The 20,956-nt window shown below is 36.0% G+C and overlaps 1 protein-coding gene across 1 annotated transcript in view; it reads left to right on the top strand.

Moving 5' to 3' along the window:
* The window catches only part of ANKK1 (ankyrin repeat and kinase domain containing 1), a 76,278-nt gene extending 57,527 nt beyond the window's left edge, over positions 1-18,751 (top strand). The window contains exons 3-8 of the mRNA XM_075191319.1: positions 3,456-3,607; positions 5,969-6,018; positions 7,476-7,631; positions 10,701-10,831; positions 11,868-11,907; positions 17,405-18,751. Coding sequence (XP_075047420.1) covers positions 3,456-3,607; positions 5,969-6,018; positions 7,476-7,631; positions 10,701-10,831; positions 11,868-11,907; positions 17,405-18,711 — 1,836 coding nt within the window. The 3' untranslated portion in view covers positions 18,712-18,751. The remainder of the gene's footprint in view (positions 1-3,455; positions 3,608-5,968; positions 6,019-7,475; positions 7,632-10,700; positions 10,832-11,867; positions 11,908-17,404) is intronic.
* The last annotated feature ends 2,205 nt before the right edge of the window (positions 18,752-20,956 follow it).

The raw sequence follows: 20,956 nt of genomic DNA, 5'->3' as shown, positions 1-20,956 counted from the left end.
GTTTATATAAGGATTTCAAGTTTAAATTAATATGTTCTTGATGCAATTTGACAGTGAATATTTGATTATTTAAATTATTATTTCAATAAATTTGTATTTTATGTATGCCCATGGACACAGTTTATTTATGATGTGGTGTTAATATATCCATCAAATTTTCTGTTCAGCGCTGTTCTATATTTCATTTATTTAATCACTCTATGAAAACATTCAGTTATATTATGGAGAGAAGACCACACCTGATAAAGTATTCAGGGCCTCTGATCTAGCATTCATTTATTGACACACGAACTGCGTGTTTCCATAAACTCCTCAAACCTCCATTACACAAGGTCTCTTCTGCATGGGGTTTTCTTCTCAAACATGGAGGGCCTGATTTATTGAGGGTCTGACTGGCGTTACTTTGCGTATAATACATATAATTACTCTGCACATGCCCAGGACCATACGCCATAGAACGCAGCAACGTTCAATTAATCTTCGAGTGCAAAGGGCCCTTACTACAGTTTACATTTGCAGGTACGGAACAGGGAGGGGAATGAGCGGATGCGTGTAGTCAATGTGCAGTAAGAGTATGCCAAGGACGAGCTTTGGCCTTCTCTTTGGTACGTGATTTTCAGTCGTATTACTTGCACCAGCTAGAAGTCTAGTCTAAGTGCCGATTACTAGATGATGGCTGAGCATGCATGCTGGAACATGTATATGCTATCAGGAGTAACTGTAAAATATATATTATATACAGTAGACATTAATTACATCCTAATAAATGTGGTTCATGGAAAAAGAAAGATCATTCTTTTATTTTTTAATATTTAGTCATTAATGACTATATTATTAACAGGTGACATTATGTGAATAGTTAATATTTTTACTGTGTGTTCTCTTTATATTCCACATATGTATTGGATGTATATTGCAGTGCCCTGTCTATTAGAGCAGAGCGGACCTAGTCCCTTATTCATCACCAGACGTATCTTCAGATTCGCTCCATATTGAATACGGATGTGCATATACCCGATGCACGTGCGTTTAAAAAACACCCGCACATTCAATTCGTTTTGCGTTCGGCAATGAATCAGGCCCAGAGTGTATAAAGATTTACTCATTCTGGACACACTGGTACAGTGGTCACAAAAAAACTACAGGTCAATGAGTGATAAAAAATCAAAAGTCACCTATGTTGAACTCTTGCAGTTAAGTTTCAGATGAAATGCCTTTGAAAAAAATAGAAGTCTGTTCTTGTGGAGTTAACAAAAAAAAGCATAATCTATGTTTCTCTGTTCAAAATTCTGATAGAACACATTATAGTATCTCAAGTGTTTTTGAATGATACAGAAGGTCTCAGACTATTCTTCATTAAATGTTTTTAGCAATCAAAATAAACCTACAGTAAAGGACACATTTTATAGTATACCCATTTTACCCTCCTTCCCAAAATCTTATCAAGTTCTGCTGTAGCCTGCACACTAATGGTCTTCAGTCTTAGGTTTTGATCTTGTTACCAACATCCTTTATTGAGGATACCAACAAGGAAGGTTCACCTGATACAAACAACAATTGGAGGTCTTTAAAAGGAAAATAATAGTCCTTAGCATGGAGTTCAATTAGCTGCGATGTACTGAGGAACATTGTGGTTGTGCATTTTTACTGTTAATATTGTCACACCCCATTCTTTCCCTAGTGCTGAGTGGGTATTTTTAATATTAAATGTGCCTTGATATGTGGTATCCCCTTTACCTTCAATCATTCATTGCTCTTTCTATGGCGATACACTACGATTCCTTTTAAACTGGATCTGACTCGATAAAAATGTGATAGAGAAAATGTTTATTTTAAGTGTTTTGAATACAACTATTAATATAGAGTCAAATAGCAATTTAATACAAATCAGTAGATAATAAGAAAACAAAACCAGGTACGTGAAGGAACAATAACTCCAGATATGCTGGAACGCACATCAAGATAAATGCTACAGAAAGGAACGCATAAACTCTGTATTAAAATTAAACAATAATTATTTGTACATATGAACTTTTCATTCATATGAAGATGGAGCACACTTTATTTGGACAAAAGGCTCAAATAAATGTCTATAGTTCTGAGTGACAATTATACTCATTTGCGGTAAATAAATAACTGCCCCTTATTAAAAAAAGAAGTTGGTGAGAAAACAATACAAATGGGAATAGAGGGGATTGCCTAGTTGTACCATATGTCCCAAAGAAGTTTGCTTTGCTCTTCAGAGGTGCACTTACAGGTGCAAAATTCACCTATGTACCTTGCTTGTGTGGAGCATTGTCTCACGTATGCTACATTCTAGTGGCAAGGTGACATTTTATTGTTGCCATGGAGCACTAGGTGAGTAATTATGGATTCTGTTGTGTTTTTCTTCAGTTGGATATCTTATGTAGTTGGTGTTCTTACGCTGGTGCAGGTCTGGTAGGACATCCTAAGCAGTATAGAATGTTATTTTGTTCTGAAACTTTTGCTTCTTAGAAATTTTATAGATGTAATATGTGAGAAACATATATTTTAGGAGGGCTCTTTGCCACAAGTTAAAAGTAGATAGCTCTTAGTTTAGTTAATCAGTTAATAACAGGTAGTTCATAGGAATAAGTATACCCATGTTTTTTAATATGTATACGGGATGGGGGAGGGTGGGGATAGGGTTTAGAGTATTAGATATAAATCCAATATCATTGTTTACCATTACAATGTATTCAATCTTTACTTTGGTCAGGTTGTTGATGTGCTGCTATTTGTTCATATATTGTATTACTCCTCTTGAATTTGGTTGTTTCAAATATACCTCTTTTTACTACATTATTCCTAATAATTGTCTTTCCTCTACTATGCCTTGCCCCTATCCTTGTTGTTGGGTGTCATCTTTAATAGAAGTTATCATGTATACTCTTATTAATACTATGTTAATATATTAATATCTATTCTTTTCTGTAAGAAACTGGAATCAATCAGATTTAAATCCTTAATGTCAAATTCACATATATTGTTATTATTATATAATCAACTTAAAAATTTATGAAAGATATGTTATATTACATTGAATGTTATATACATTATATATATTGAGATAGTAATATATTTTATTAAAATGTAAAGTTATATTTTATGTAATGATTAAACTTGAATACAAATATTTGATTAAAAATAAAAGAAGCCATGTACGGAGACTTATGCAGTGCCTCTGGCTAGTAAATAACTATTACTTTGGCAAATTTCCGAATTTCTTTGGTGACAATTATATTTTACTGGTGCCTCACATGTGACATTTGCAAAATACAAAATGTCCAATTATACTTGCAAATATGTGTATTTGAGTTTATTATACTAGAACACCAGGGCAATGTGTTTACACTGCTGGAACCATAATCTCATGATTAATCTGCCCATTACAATAGTTTCAATAGAATGTATTTGCACTTTCTCTCTTTCAGATTTCTGACTTTGGACTCTCTAAATGGAAAGAAAATTCCACTCACAAAGATTATATAGAAAGGTCGCACATCAGAGGAACCCTCAATTACATCCCTCCAGAAATGTTCTTACAGAGCTGTCGAGTAGCGGGGACTAAATATGATGTGTACAGGTAAGATGAATAAAACCTATAACTGGAAAATGGGGGGTACAAAGAGATCAGCAATTTTTCCCCATCACAGTTACGGTCTATACATTTTTTTGTCTTATCTCTTATATTGTAAGTGACTCTGGGGTTTATTTGTTATTGGGACCATTTGGGTGCCGGTACTATTATTATGTATTGCGGAAAATAGCAGCAATACATAATGAAGTACTGCCGCTGTTCCCCATGCCGGCTGTTCTGGGATCCCGGATGAAGAGGCCCTCCTCTGCGATAGTTATTTCCTATTCACCTGCAGCTTAAAGCTGCCTGCAAAACGTGGAAGCGATATGTGCTTGTGGGGCTAAAGTTGGTGCATGCGCACATGTGCACAGCACTGTAACCCCTGAGGGATCCAGTGAAGCCATAGAGGCTTCAGCTGGATCCCATATTAAGTCAAGTAATGCCTTCCTAAGATGTTTGCAATCTAATAAATTGCCTAATAGCATTGTTCCACTAGGGGTGTATGGGGACCGCTGTAAGCACCGGTACATAGTTTAAGAATGGAGAAATCTGATTTATCTGGCGTGAACACTTTTTAAAAATAAGAAATAGTGGTACAAGAGCATTTTGCCATAGTGTTCATCAGCATTTTGGCTTTTCACCACTTTTTAAATAGATTCCTGTACCACAAAAATATACAACTTAACATGACTTATGTTTAAAGTGTGCAATATCTGTGATATTATGCTTGTGCTCATCAATAGATTCTATTTTAGTATCTCATCATCCCTACAGGAACATATGTCCTGACAGAGATTTTGCTTAATGCATCAGTGTTTGTAATCTGTCAAACTTAAAGGCACCACAAATTCATAGGGCTGTCTTTTAAAATCAGCCTTGGTGTTTTAAAGCTGCATGTTATTAAAGTAGTTCTGCTTTAACATGTTTTGCTTCATGAAAATCAGTGTTTCCCAAACCCAGTCCTCTGGGAGCCCTAACGGTGCAGGTTTTCCAGATCACAAGTGAAATAATTAGTACAGTGGATCTTTTAAAATGTGTCAGTCAGTAATGAATACACCTGTGCTACTGCAAAGAGATATGGTAAACATGCACTGTTAGGGTCCATAAGGACTGAGTTTGGGAAACATTGATGTAGATAGACTGTGCCGCATTGTCCTTTTCATAAGATTACTGGCACCTCCTAGTTGCTATTTGATTACAGTATGTATATAAAAAGTGCCATCACTAAGAGATTCCAAGATTGCTAAATTCACTTTATCTAACAATAGGGGAGACCCATATGGGGTTCATGTGTCTCAGTAGGGTTTTCTATGATAAAATAAGATAAAAACAATGCAAATAGAAAATAAAAATAACACTAGCACATTTTGAATGAGACTCATGCTGTCATTCAGAATTAATGGGGTCCCAAGCCTAAAAAACCTTTAAGTAGCACCACTAGTTGCAAATTCATTACTTTATTAAGAGACGCTATGATTTACAAAGGTTCTGAGGATGCCTACTTAGGACCTAATGATATGGAAAGATATGGACTTCTGGTAGTCAAATCAGCTAGTTCTAACCAACCATCAATAGTGTCTGAGGAAATCCTATTTATCCCTTACTAAAGAGATAGGTTGGCAAACCTACCACCAACAATTTTGGATAACCCATGACCTTCTTGCAGTCAACACAATCTATATCAGTGTTGGCTAACCTGTGACACTCCAGGTGTTCTAAAACTACAAGTCCCAGCATGCTTTGCCAATATATAGCAACTTATTGCTGGAAGGGTATGCTGGGACTTATAGTTTCACAACACCTGGAGTATCACAGGTTAGCCAACACTGATCTATATCATCAAAGAAAAAGTAATTTAAGCATAATGTGTAACTTTGCTCCAACACCATTGTCCAGATACTCAGGGGAGAGAACAATCTCGTACTCTGTTGCGACTGGTAACATCCTAAGATTTGTCAGGGAGGCACTTGTAGCTTCAACAGACTAATATTTGGCCTATTATAGCCAGGTTCATTAAAATGACCACAACTTACATATTGGATAACCTTAGATCACTAGATCACACTAATATTGGAGAAACCTATATATTCAAATTACAAAGCAATATTACTAGCTTTATTTATGCTCTTCCTGGGGATTAGTCTGGGCCCTTGATATGGGACTTTTTAATAATTGTATATCCAATGGCCCAATGTTCCCTCTTCTGCCACTAAACTCAGATAAGCAACAGGTGACAGAGTCTCCCTGATTTTAGTGATCCCATCCCAGTTATCTGGATCTTTATATGTTTACCTGTTTATACATGTGTGAAAGATCTCATAGATTCAAAACATGGAGTCAATATTGCCTGGTTTTACTGTCTTTCAGTTACTCAATTGTTATCTGGGAGCTCCTGAGTGAGAAGAAACCATTTGCAGGTAAATATTCTTTTTATGTTTTTTTATGTCAAATACAGATTTCTACAATGTCTTTTTAAAATGTAAACCTAGAGTGCATATAAATATACAGTGAATGCCATTTCTGCAGTGTGTTTAGACTCTCTCCTTATTCTGTATTAGGCCTGCAGTACCTCTGCTTCCCTGATTATTTTTTCCTGCCTCTCCCCATGCACCTTGCTGGTCATTGTTTGTTGTTTGCCTTATCCTGTGCCCTGGACATTCTGCTCACCATTGTTTTTTCCTATGTAACTTTGGCTCTACCTTTAACCATCATTCCAGCTCACAGTTTACCTGGATTCCTTTAGAATCTTGTTCGAAGCATGTGCCTATGCCTAATAATCTATTGCAATGTAACTTTCCTTCTTTGTTCCTGTATATTAAGGAAGACCCCTTTAAATGTGAAATTGATGTTGTACCACAAGAGCCTCAAGGGTTCCAATAATTAATAATAAATGATTTCCTTCCTTTCAAATCAAGCGGGTAACGTTGGCGTATCTAAATATATTTGGGGGTAAAGGGTAAAAAAGTTCCCTGACCCCTGATGTATGGGGACTGCTTTATTGCAGACAACATTTGTGTATATGAAGGGGCTAACATTACTTGTAGAAATGAAAACAAGTCCTGATCTCTGCAAACTTTCAAGAAAGAACTGCTTTTGTAGGAGCGCTCCAAGCAGTGTAATGAAAACCTTTACATGCACAGAAGTGACAAATAATGAAAAACAGTTTGTCTCTCAACCTCATGATTTATTTAAGACATAAATTAGGCTAAACCAAGCAATATTTTTGGAAAAAAACAGAAAGTTGATGTAATTGAAAGTGGTGGTATTAAAAAGAGTGGTGGTAGGAAGCAGACTTTTGCTTCCTGAAGATAACTCATGTGTATTTTTAGGAAGTTACTTATTTGATTTATCTAGAATAATCATAGATTATTTGCTACTATATTAGAATTACTTATTCCAGTTTAGAGGGTCATATAATACATATAACATAAAAAAAATCACTACAACGATCCATGCATCCTATGCATCCTATGCAATGAGTCCAGCCTTCTGTGCTTCCACACTGGGGTTTCCTGAGAGCCTAATATGCAGAGGATGTTAAGTCGATGGAATGCACCATGACGAAATAGAAAAAAAAGGAGTATTTGCTATAGAGACCGTTTGATATGAGGGTACAAATTATAGTTTTAGACTTTTAGAGCAGGTTGATGTATAAATGTTTTCACTCCTGGCAGGTTGATGGCAGTGTTAATCCAGTATAAGATGGAGTTTGCCATAAGTAAATAATATAAGGCATGTACATAGAGCCTTTGAATATCCCAGCTAGAAAATATTTTCAGCAAATTATCAGTCAATATGTTTTTGCTTAGTCACTTACTATGCAACACAGCAAGTAAAGTCTAGTAATAATACATACTAATCTCCATGTCTCCAGGTAACAGCATGATGTCTGTCATAGTTAAAGTAGCAGCTGGCCAGCGGCCTCCGATAGAGGACATTTCTGAAGATGGTCCTGTGGAATGTCAACAGATGATTGACTTAATGAAGAGATGTTGGGATCAAAGTCCCACTGCAAGACCATGTTTCTCTGGTTGGTATATTTTGTCTTTGCAGACATGTTTTTCATATATATCAAATATTGTGAAGAAAATTGAATGAAACATATCTAGAGGGTGACTAAAGCATTGTAATGGTAATGGCTCATGCATTGAATTTCCCATTAATCTCCGTTTAGTTCATGATGACCATGTGATATTGGTATGCAATGTTAAAACTATAATACATAAAGACATACATTAATTTGACAAATATGATTCTCTTTTTAAATGGTTTGTACAATAAATTCTCAAAAAATTGTTAGGAGTTTGCAGTACCTCTATGCTACCAGAGGTACTATGTGTTTTGCATTTGGACATTTCCACCTCATCTGCAAGCATTATCCTCCTTCCCTGATGATCACCTACACCTGTTCCACTAACTTATATACCCACTCCAAACATTGCTCATTATAGTTCATCAATTGTTTGCTGTTTCTGGTCCTTGTTAGTACTCCTGTGTTATTGTGCCTGTTATTCTCCTGACTATCTGACTTCTGCCAGTTCCATCGTTTGCAACTGTGTTTGTAACCCAAGACCCCGGCTTCGTTTGACCTTGCTCCTGCTTACTTCCTGGTATCATTGTGGATCTTCAGGCACTTGACCCTGTCACATGGCTAAACCTGGTAACCTGCATATGCACTTCCCCATTTGTGTCTGACATCCAGTGCCTTGTGCCTCCTGACTAACAGGCATTCAATTTCCTTGTGCCTGTACCTCATCTGTACACCTGGACACCTTGCTAATCCTGATAACCTGAATCTGTATTTTGCCATTTGTACCTGATATGAATGTCTCCTTGTACCTGTACTCACTCTGTTATACCCAGATACCAGCATTACCAAGTCGTTAGTTCCTGTTTGATTCAGTGTGTCTTTGTATCGTGACCTGATTCTGCCAAATACATTCTAGTTGCTCACTTCCTGCTACAGTGAGCTGCCCTCTCCATCAGACTAGTGCCATACTAATCTGCATTAACCCCCTACCTGCCTGACTCTGAGTTCTGCAATACATCTCATCAGCATTACCTGTTGTGCCTATGGACTTGTGATACCTATTTTGACATTACCTGTGTGACCGATGTTCAAAATAAAGACACTCCATTTGCAATATCTACTAATACTTTCTGTTGCATTCATACTGGGAGCCTTAACAGAAATTAAACATAAGGTTGAAAGTATCTGTGTATAGGATGATCTGTGTGACATATCCAAGATGATCCATAATGGTATGTCCTGGTTTACACAAGACACACCTGTTTATGAGGAGTACTTGATGAAAGTTGCTTGGTCATTATGTATCTCATCATTACAGGGCAGCCAACAACAATCTTCTCCAAAATCACTGGTGTTGTCATAAATGCATTTTTTTTGCAATACACCCTTTGTGGAAGTAGTTTGTGTCTATCTATAGGCAGTCTACGCCTGTTTGTACCAACTGGGGTTTTGTTTCTGAACATAGCCAGGCACTTAAGGATCTTGGGCCTGATTCATTAGTGATATTATATTGTGCAAAAGTTAAGATGCTTATTTTTAAGAAGAAACTGGGAGATACGAGTGAAGTTAAGATGGATTTTCATCTTAACTTAAGAAATTCTTCACTTGTGCAGTAGATTTTGCTTCTTATCTCCCTTTTCTGAGCATGTACAGAGTGGATTTGCTTAAGATTAGCAAAAAACGGCAGATAAGATCACTAATGAATCTGACCCCTTGTCATAATTTGATTGACTTTGCATATGGTTTAGGTGATTGTGCAGCCATCATAAGTCATCTTTTTGACATTAAAGTTTATTGAACTTATAGACCTTTCTCAAGATTTAACTTTACACATAATGGGCCCTAGTCATTAAGGAAAGTAAGGCAAAAAAGTGGTAAATGTTCTCCGGAACAAACCATGTTACAATGCAAGGGGTGCAAATTAGTTTAATATTTTGCACATAAGTTAAATACTGGCTGTATCTTCATGTAGCACACAAATACTTGATAGCTTTATTTTTACATTGAAATTTAAAGTTAATCTAGGACATGCCCTACCCCAACTTTAAATCTGTCCCAACATTTTAAATGCCCCCCCCCCTCCAATGCAACATGGTTTTGCCCAGGTGCAAAGTTACTCCTTTTTTATGCTTTGCTTTCCTTAATGCCTCAGGCCCAATATTGTTAATATATCCCATGCCTTAGTTCAGATCCAAAATGCAACCATAAAATAAGCACAAGCTTTGAATAAATTGTTAACCCTAAAAAAAAAACTTGATGAAAGTTTTAAACACAAAAATGTGAGAAATGCCATATGCAGCATCATTTTTACTAATGAAAACCAAATAAAATATGCATGTTTGCTAATTTGTGAGTGTGGGTAACAGTAAGATTTCCCCTTGAGTTTTGCAATGTAGCTAATCAGATTTTTGCTAATGTCTGCTAGTATATATATATTTTTTTTTTAAAAAAACATTCTTGAGTTTTTATTTGGTAGGTTTCCTTTAGGGAAATTTTCTTCTAAATTTATTGGTTTCAAAATAGTATGGTTCCCAAATATCTCAATACCTTCTTGAGGAGCCTTTTTTTGGTTACATTATGTTTTTTAGGAGATGTCCCTGCGATACAGTGTACACTGCAATCTATTGATTTATAGTATCATCATTATTTTAAAGACATTGTTTTAAATGTCCACATTTTTTAAAAGGGTAACATATTGGATGGTGAATCATCATTATTTAACCCTATATCATTTTAAAGATGAAAAAAATATTTTTACTAATTTCTATCTTATCCACATTATGATGTTTACAATCAGGAAAACATGTTTTTAAACGTAAATGCAGAAAACAGAAAATAGATTTCAGAATTTAATGCAAAAATGTATTTTGAAATATAAATATATTTTTTTTATTAAAGTGTTTATTTAGTAACTGTATTTTTTACTGGTTTTCACTATAAATTACTTTGTATACCCTTAACACATATTATCAATTTTTTCAGTTTGAACCAGTAATAAAGGATTATACAGATTTTTTTAAACATTTTCATTTACAGTTCCATTTACTGATGTTTGATTTCCATCCTTAGATATCATCATTGAGTCCCACATGCTACTCTGTTTATTACAAAGTCCTTTGCCGGAACACGAGGTTGCATGGTCCAAAGCTGAACAAGATCTCAAGTCTTCAGCTGCGATATTCCTTAATGGAAACATTGATGTAAGTGCAATTAAAAGAGATGGCATTGCAGATGTAGTTACAATATGCTATTATATTACAATACCATTTCCTATTTTGCTTTTAAATGGGAGTTATATCTTATTAGAAGTGCAAACATATTAAACAGCTATGTACAATTACAGAAATTTGTATAGACATAACATATAAGTACATATAAGTACAAACCCATAGAGAGGGTAAGGATGACCCTGCTTGTTAAAGCTTATGATCTATTTGAGGAGCAGTTTGACTGTAAATGTGTTGGCAGGTAAATATACTGGTTAAGTAGAACAGTGGTGCTTAACTTTTTACTTAGCTGGTAACCCAGGTGGGGTTGTATCTGGTACCTCAAAATAAGCATGTTTATAATAGAATACATTGCATATCTAGCAATAATAGGATCCCATGGCAGATTCTAGGTCCACATCACAGCACCTCTGATGTAGAGGATAGCCAATAGTAGCCAGGGTAAACTTATCTGAAGAAAACAATTTTTCAATGACCTCTTAATGGTTTTGGAACAATAAAAATCTTGGGCTTGATTCATTAAGGATCTTAACTTAAGAAACTCCTTGACAAAACCATGTTACAATGCAATGGGTGCAAATTAGTATTGTATTTTGCACATAAGTTAAATACTGACTGTTTTTTCATGTAACACACAAATGCTTATAGCTTATTTGTACACTGAAATTTAAAGTTGATATTTGTGTGCTACATGAAAAAACAGTCAGAATTTAACTTATGTGCAAAACAGAATACTAATTTGCACCCCTTGCATTGTAACATGGTTTTGTCCAAGAGACTGAAATAAGAAGTTTCTTAAGTTAAGATCCTTAATGAATCAGGCCCCTTATCTTTAAATGGTTACTATAATAAACTATCAAGAGATTAAAATTAAGATTAAACATGTCAGTAAATGACCTGAATGACATATCCAAGATGATCCATAATGGTATGAATAACCGGTGGTAAACTTACGTATGAGGAGCACTTCACTCAAGCTACTTGTTTAATATTTATCTCATCATTATAGGGCAGCCAACAACCATCTACACAAAACTCACTGAGCAGTGGTAAGTTTGTTTTCATCTTTCATTTCATTGATAATCTAAGTTACTGCATAGAACTTAATCTTCAGCAGATCATTCTGTAAATATGTCCAAAGGAAAGAAAAGAGGACACTCAGCAGTTCATAGAAAAGATATACAATTCATTAATTTATACACATCCGACAAGGCAGTAAACAATAAAGTGGAGTTGTGGATAAAACTCTGCCTACAGCTGTTTCCTGTGCTCTGCTCCCTTCTACTGGGCAAGGAAGTAATAACAAGACAAACCTCCATTAAAAACATATAAATAATGACATAAAACAAAGTTCACCACATTACGTCATCATTCATGTCACATAACAGACTAAACATGAACATCACACAATATAAACATTTCTGTACAATAAAACACTCAAGATATGTTGTATGAAATATAATACAAGATTTGTTGTATGAAATATAAGAATGCCATAAATTAATTGTTGTCCTTGAATGCCAGTGGACCAAGGGATTTAGCCAGTGATAACCCCATGCTGCATAAAGATCAAATTAATTCCCTAATTGAAGTTAATTTATTAACTGTAAAGAATGCAAGACTGTAATGTTTTTTTTCTTATTTCTGCAAATGTGCCCAATTTGGAATTAAACACAGTTCAAGGAGCACGTCCACTTACTGGGCTTTAGAAACCTTTGTAAAATCAGTCTGTGCCTACATTTACAGGTTTGCAGGTTGTGTATGGTAAAACAGAAAAAGTTCCAATCAAAGCCTTGCCTACTTCCCCTTTAGAGCCACCATTTTATTAATTTAAATACTGCTAGGTTTAGTTCCATTTATGTCTTAAATTAAGGATGTGAGTAAGTGAACATCATGACTATGTTTATTATAGTGTCACTTTTAAGTATTCTAAAGTTCATTACATTGCTCAAAGTTTGCCTAGAAATGCACTCTGCTGCAGACGTGCACCTGGGAGGTGCAAAATGAATCCCATTGAAAGTACAGGTACAAGGTTTGGTTTCTGGCACCACTAATCAGCTGGAAAATTAAAGTCCATTTATGAGGAGGAAAAGGTTGTGCACTAATGTGTAAACACCTCCCTCAATGCACCTTATTCACCCCAGACAAATGAAAACTTATTTTTCCTCTGCAAAACTAGGCCTCTTCTGTGCATAATTAACAGTTACCAAATCCCAGCTCTTGCCATTGGACAGTGCAAACTTTTGCAACACTGCAGATGCTGAGATCTTGGCCATGCGCTTACCCATCAAATTGGTGCACTCGTACAACTTTAGGCTCTTTTGTGGTGTTAAAGAAGAGCATTTGTACTGGGCACTTCTACATGAACCACTTAGGACTTGGCATTGACATCTTTTTAAGTCCCGTGAATGTAAGCAAAAATGGTTTTGTATTTCTCAATAAAAGGTCTCACCAGTTTCAATACCCTGACAACTCTTTCAATTTTCCTTCCATTTAGAATATGTTCAGGAACCCTCTCTCTTAAACATTGTAATTTATATGTAATACAATCTATAGGGACCAAATAAAAATGACACAACTTGAGTTGTACAAGTGATTGAATCATGTATTGCAAAAGATTGATCAACCAATAATAATTCCCTACTTGCCTCATTACGTCTAACCATGTTTCCTCGCAGGAGTTCAAAAATTTACTGTAAGCCAAATGGTCCCTCAAATGATTCCATTACTTTAAAGAGATTAAAGATTTTTTAAATCCTGCTTGCTAAAATTAGATCCGGTTCTAAGATGTCGACCTTAATCAACTTGGTTCTTGTTATGAGTTTTGGGAGAGAATTCAAATGTAAGACAAACCTATCTTCAATTGTTAATTATTCGTTCCTTTAATAGATTTTCTCTGGGTCCCCTATTCGTATTTAAAAAGCCTGCCACACCAAGAGAGAATTATAGTCTCTATCATGTAGTCGATTGGTCTGATCTGCTGATTGAGTAAGAAAAGAATTGTTTTGAGTAGTATTGCACTTAAGATGGATGAGTTCACCATATGAACTCACCATATGAACTCAACATATGAATTCACCATATGAAATGACATTCTTAACATGGGTGGGATGAAAGCTACAGTATTAGTTGCATTTACTTTACAAATTCCACAAGTTACGAAATTACCATCTTTGATCAGGACAAACAAATCTCAACATTTCACTTCCTTACATCTAAAATATGATGTGAATTTTCATATTACATACACTCCAATTCCAACACACAGTACAAGACGAATTCATTAAATGCTTCTTCATTTGATCAGTATATCCTCAATAAATCTATAAACTCCTTGTATATATCTTGTAAACTGATTGTCAAAACTGAAGACATAGGTAGCCTCTCAATTTCCAAAAATAAATTTATGTATGTGGTGATGACTTTCCTCCCCTTAGCCATCCGAGACTATTAGTGGCTAAGTGGGCAGCATGGTGGCTAAGTGGTTAGCACTTCTGCCTTACAGCACTGGGGTCATGAGTTTAATTCCTGGCCATGGTCTTATCTGTGTGGAGTTTGTATGTTCTCCCTGTGTTTGCGTGGGTTTCCTCCGAGTGCTCCGGTTTCCTCCTACACTCCAAAAACATACTGGTAGGTTAATTGGCTGCTAACAAATTGACCCTAATCTGTGTCTGTCTGTCTGTGTGTGTGTATATTAGGTCATTTAGACTGTAAGCCCCAATGGGGCTGGGAGTGATGTGAATGAGTTCTCTGTACAGCGCTGCAGAAATAGTGGCGCTATATAAATAAATGATGATGATAACATTTCTGCCTCTCTGTTATCTCCACATATATGTACCAATGATACTTAAAGCTCAACATGTCTAAAAAATGTTGTCTACCCAGCATGTCCCTGTTTTATGTATGTCCTGTTTTCCTCTTTGTGCTGTGGAGCACTGTGGTGCTTACAAATGAACAATAATAATAATAATACTGATAATAAGGTGCAGCATGGAACATAAGCAGGAACCGTAAACAGTGGGGGGAATATATCCTCCTCCAGAGTCATGAGCATTACTTTGAAGTGCAAGGCAAAACAGGCGAGCAGCAGATCAACTGAATGCAAATCAGTGATACGAGCTGACAGTTTTCTAAAAAATTGTAGAACTTCTTAGAACAGGATATTCTAGTCGGTTTGCAGAGTTCATGCACATACAACAAAAGATGACTTTTGGACACATGATAAAAGTACATTTCTTAGAACATGCTCCTAGCGCCTACCTCTGCGGAACTAAAAATTAGACCACGTATATTACACTTAAATATGTTCTTGACTCATTGGCGAGTTATGGGACCAACCTAAAAAACTCTATAGCACTGAGTGCTTCTTTACACCATTGAAAGTTTTAGTTGTTGTGTAATGTTGTGGATAACTTTGTCCTGGAATGGTTGAGTGCAATAATCTCTTAGAAGACAAGATTCACACTAATCATTACTTAATGGTACTTTTTTTTTTAAGGACGCAGTAAGCGGCGATAAATTAGCGGCGAAAAATCTAAGATATAAAGTGTTGGAAAAAATACAGAACAAGTGAAACCTTTAAATACCATCTCAGGATGGCATTAATAAAACAAACACATTAAAACATGCTTTATTCTAAGAGTAAGGCAGTTTTTAATGCTGTGATGTTTTAATACTTTGAATAATTAAAATAAAACCTGTAAAATCTTTAATACTTTTTTTTTATGTTTAACAATTTTTTTTTTAATTACTGAAACTGAAAGTCCAAGAAGAGGCTTATAGTTCAATTGTGCACGTGTGAGCATGTAAGCCGCCTCGTGATTTGCCCAACTACAGGGATTGTCCTGTTAAAGTGGTTAGTTAAGTCTTACAGCTCCGGGTCAGTATATCACTGGGCCATCTTAGTAACACTCAGTTGCTTTGACAAATTGTTTTGATAGATGAGTAATGCTCTGCTGCCCTGGTGATATTTCTTTTATAAATGCAGGTGATAGGTGATTTTTTTATCACTGTGGTCGAGGGCGATATTAATATATATGTCTGTTACTTCTGCCTGACATGAAAGCTCTTAATTCCTGTCATAGTTAGAGGAGAATAATTAAATGGTTCCATTATCTAAATTCATACTTTACTATTTTTAAGAAGTAAGCAAAGGCAAGTGTAGTTTAATGAAAACATAGGAGACTTGTCATACATATGTGCATCAATTAAATTCACTCATTTGAGCAGCAGACTCAATACCAGTAGGGTCCACAGCAGTTATTTGGGGCGGTTCAGAATGTATTGCCAAGAACTAAGCTTTATTTTGCTCCCCTCACCACTTTGGATCCTCTGCCGTTATGGATCCTATTATGATAATTTTTTTCCCATTAATCTAATTGTTTTAGTGCTACCTAAGTCTCCGCTTTCATTTGTATCAGATATGGGGGTGTATTTACTAAACTGCAGGTTTGAAAAAGGGGTAATGTTGCCTATAGCAACCACAGATTCTAGTTATCATCTATTTAGTGCATTCTACAAACTGACAGCTAGAATCTGATTGGTTGCTATAGGCCACATCTCCACTTTTTCAAACCCACAGTTTATTACCCCCATGGGATCTGTTGTCCAGCACACGCTATTGGCTTTTTTTTATGTTGTTTACTTTTATTGTTGAATTTACAAGATTTTTCTCTGTTTGTACTGGGAATTCCTATCTTTATTTTTATTCCAGGTTAACACATCGTCCAGTTCATAATCCGCTTTTTCTCAGAGGAGATGTTCTTTCTTTAATACTTTGATCATATTTTGCCAAAATATAAGATATGTCTCCACCTTTTTCACACATATTGCAGTATAGGATTTTGAAGTTAAGCCAGACAAATCCTCTTTAAACACATTGAGTCTATTAAAAATCAAACCGTTTTCCTGTTCAGTGTGGGACAGAATAATTAAATGTCCTGCAAATATAGCAGAATGCTATCTGAGCAGACATTGTTTTTCTCAGTACATTTTTGTGATTTAAAAAAAAAAAATCAATAATCATTGATTAAAGGAAAAATAAATCTGAGTTCACAACAATGCAGTGTGAGCTGAATCATAAACAATAGTGTTCCAGGTTATGTGAAAGTGCTACCCTTCATTAATAAATTATTTATGCAGCATGCAAACAGTTTTATAAGTTTATTTGACAGACAGCGAAGCTGCTGCCTCTTCTAATGGGACATTTGTATATCTAATGAAGTACAAAGAGTAGCAATAATTGTCTCTTACAGAAATTCAGTATATTTAAAAGCTAGTTTTAAAGGATTGTGCTAAGGCCTTGATCTCCTTAATAAGCTGTCACAGAGGATTGCAGAGTTTAAACATTGATTGTGACTCTTGTGCAAATAAAGGACAACACTGCAATTACAGATGTGCATGTAATGATCCAATTTCTTGTTATTTGGAAAAAGTGCAAAAGGTCTTGTGTTAAAACAAACAAACATGACATTGCTTTAATGGGTCTAGATAGATATACAAGTGAAATCAATGCTCTTACTAAAGCTGATGTGTATTTTTTCCTAGGAACGGGAAGCATGATTCATACTATGTTAGAAGACAACAACAAAGACATTTCCTGGGTAGATGAAAATAATTTCACTCTGCTTCACTTTGCGGTTGCTCAAGGAAACTTTGAGAGAGTAAACCACTTTCTCAATCTGAATGCCAATGTCAATAGCCGTACCATGAGTGGATACACACCTCTCATCTTGGCAGTGCAAAGAAAACTACCAGACATATGTGCTTGTTTAATAGAGAATGGAGCAGATGTGAATATAACTGATGAAGACAAATGGTCACCACTACATTTTGCAGCCCAAGGAGGTGATGATCGTATAGCTCGGTTGCTTTTAGATCATGGAGCACTTGTTGATGCCAAGGAACGGGACGACTGGACACCACTTCACCTGGCCTCCCAAAATGGATTTGAGAATGTTGTCCGTGTCCTTTTCACCCGACAGTCCAACCCAAATTGTCAAGAAATAGATGGGAAAACAGCTCTTCATGTAGCGTCATATTTTGGCCACTATAAAATCGTCAAGCTTCTGATCAGCCAAGGAGCTGACCCCAACTGCAAGCAGAAGAATCACAGGACTCCCCTTCACATTGCTGCCGACAGAAGTTACTTTCGAGTGGTGCAACATTTGATCCAAATAGGAGCAAATGTAAACTGTACCGATAAGAGCCTTTATAGCCCTTTGCATATGGCAGTAGTGAAAGGTAACAGTTTGATATGCAAACACCTCATAAAGCATAGTGCCCAAGTCAACCTGAAGACAAATCAGGGCTGGACACCTTTGCACCTAGCAGTATTTAAAGGACACACTGACATAATACATTTACTCAAGGACAACGATGTCAACTTAGATGCTGCTGGGCACATGACATGGACACCACTCCATTTAGCCGTACGCTATAATGAAGATTCAATTATTTCCCTTCTCCTGGATATGGGAGCTGACCCAAATGTTGCCGAGATGTCTGGCTGGACGCCGTTGCATCTTGCAGTGCAACGAGGTTCTTTTTGCAGTGCTATAAAGCTCATTGAAAAGAAAGCTCATGTGGATGCTCAGAACATATTTGGCTGGACTCCGTTACACGTGGCGGTTCTAAATGCTAATGCAGCTATCATAAAGACTTTACTCCGGGTTAGTGCCAAAAAGAATATAGAAGACAACAGTGGCTGTACCCCCATTCAGCTAGCAATAAGAAATCAAAAACAAAACATTGTTTCTCTGTTAGAAAACGGCACAGATACAAGTAGTTCGTTCAGCAGCTCTGCAGAAGAAAGTGAGGACCTAGGCCCTTACCTGAATTTCCAGAAAGAATGAGACTGAGGCCTTTACATGAACACTGTATATTTAACCTTGGAGACTTACGCCCATATCTGAATTTACATTTCACCCCGTTTATAAAAAAAAAAACACACTTATGAATTGTCATCTGTTCATGTGATGGATGTTGTCAGTGGCAGATTATAATAAGGGTATGTCAGGCTTTAGCCTCAGTTCAAGAGTGAGGGAAAACAGATTTTTCCCATGTAAACATTTTAGTGCAAGTATGAACCTGCAAAGAGATAAACTGATCTTGGGTGAGGGGCTTGATGCATATACTAATGGATACAATGTTGCTGTTTATTGCACTTGGAGTAGGAGGCTTGGTGAGTGTAACTAATACATGATGCAGAGTGGATATTTAAGAATTAGTATTGTTTTCATGGGTGGTTAGGCACAGATAAATGTTGTGGGATAGTGGGGAGAGATGTTTAGCACCGTCCAGGAACTATGGTAGATTTTAATCAACATTAAAAACTGTAGATATATTTATAATGTGGATATTGTGACTGCCCATACAAAACTGAACAATTCAGAGATATCTATTTAAGTCTGAGTTTAGATAGCATATCCTGTGTGCAGAAACCAGTGGCGGAACTACCAGTGGTTCGGCAGATGACGTGCACTGGGGCCCTTGGAGATAATAGGCCCCACTGCATGGCAGATATAATTCGCTTGTCCTCACCGGGGCCCACAGCTCACTAGTTCTGCCTCTGTGCAGAAACACAAAATACCATGAGAAACAAAAATGGAGAATATTCTCACTACAGAAGATATTTCAGAGGGTAAATGTATCAAGCTGCGAGTTTCTAGCGGATTTGAATAGTGGAGATGTTGCCTATAGCAACCAACCTGATTGCAAACACAAAGTTTAAAATATTCAAATATGAAAGTAAAAATAAATTACTCTGTCTTAGCTTGACTTTCCACCACACATTTGTTGAAGCGTAATGTTTAATACATATTATCTATCTCCTTTACAAACAGCTATAGCTCCCAGCTTTATGACAATGTAAAAAGGTAATCTGATAAAGGAATAAAGTCATATTATAAAACATAGAATGTCAGTGATACACGCTATGTTATCACTGAGAGTGCAAAATACTAATACAAAGAGCAACACCCTCCTTGTTTTTTTAAATTATTTTGCTAAAACACAAAAAAGATTGTACCCTTAACATATTTAGTAAAACAATACATCAGTCTTAGATCATTTAGCTCCGTAATACACCGTGGTGTATATGTATATAGTGAGAAAAATGGATTTATTTGTTTTTGGATGTGTGTTACCTTGATATAGTTTTTATTCTTTCTCTCAATATTCATAACAACTAATCTTAATGTTATGTTTCTTTCCTTGCCAGAATTCAAGATGCATCTCAATTGTTTTGTTGTTTGCAAAACAGAAAAATTAAAATATTTCCCCTAAATATTGTACCTGGTGATGGCTGTGCTGCTGTTAAAATCTGTGGGAACAACACAGATTCAGTTCAATGTTATACAGCTCATCAGTCATTCTGTGGACAGGGGAAGTGCACGTTATTTACTTGTGACATTTTCTTGGATATCACCATACTGTTCCATTTAGCCAATCACTTGATACTAATATACGTTAAATGGGACATTTAAACATAGGTGATAAACATGGCATTTGTACATACTGTAGGTATAAATGTAAATATGTTGACTGTTCTCTCTGTACAATAAACAATGTGTAAGTTCTAAAACATCTATAACTGTGAATTGATTCATTTTTATTTAGCCATATGTTTTGTCAGAAGTAATGTGAAAAGTTGCATTTAATAATATGTAATATGTGTTATGTTTAGCACTCACCAACCAATGTTCATTACATGTATGTGTATATATATATATATATATATATATATATATATATATATATATATATAAAAACAAAAACAGACATAGATCCTCTGCACTCACCATGTACAAACTGGGGTGCAAGAGGGGGTTGCCCACATTTTATAGACAAGAAAACAGGGATACTCTGCACTCTCCAAACACATAATTGAAGCTATACCAAGTACTGTTCTATATTAAAAACAGAGAATGTTAGTTCCACATATTGCAATATATGTTAAGTTGACCAACTGACGCCAAAGTCTTCCCATTCTGGCCAGTCCTAACATGATCAAATGCTATGCTATTTTATCTGGGCTTAAGGCTTACCTGCACACAGATTTTGAAGGCAAGACTTTCCCAAGCACTAGCAGCCATGAGA

Source organism: Mixophyes fleayi, chromosome 11 (genome assembly GCF_038048845.1).
Source record: "Mixophyes fleayi isolate aMixFle1 chromosome 11, aMixFle1.hap1, whole genome shotgun sequence".
NCBI lineage: Eukaryota > Metazoa > Chordata > Amphibia > Anura > Limnodynastidae > Mixophyes > Mixophyes fleayi.
This window is presented reverse-complemented; position numbering and strand designations above follow the sequence as displayed.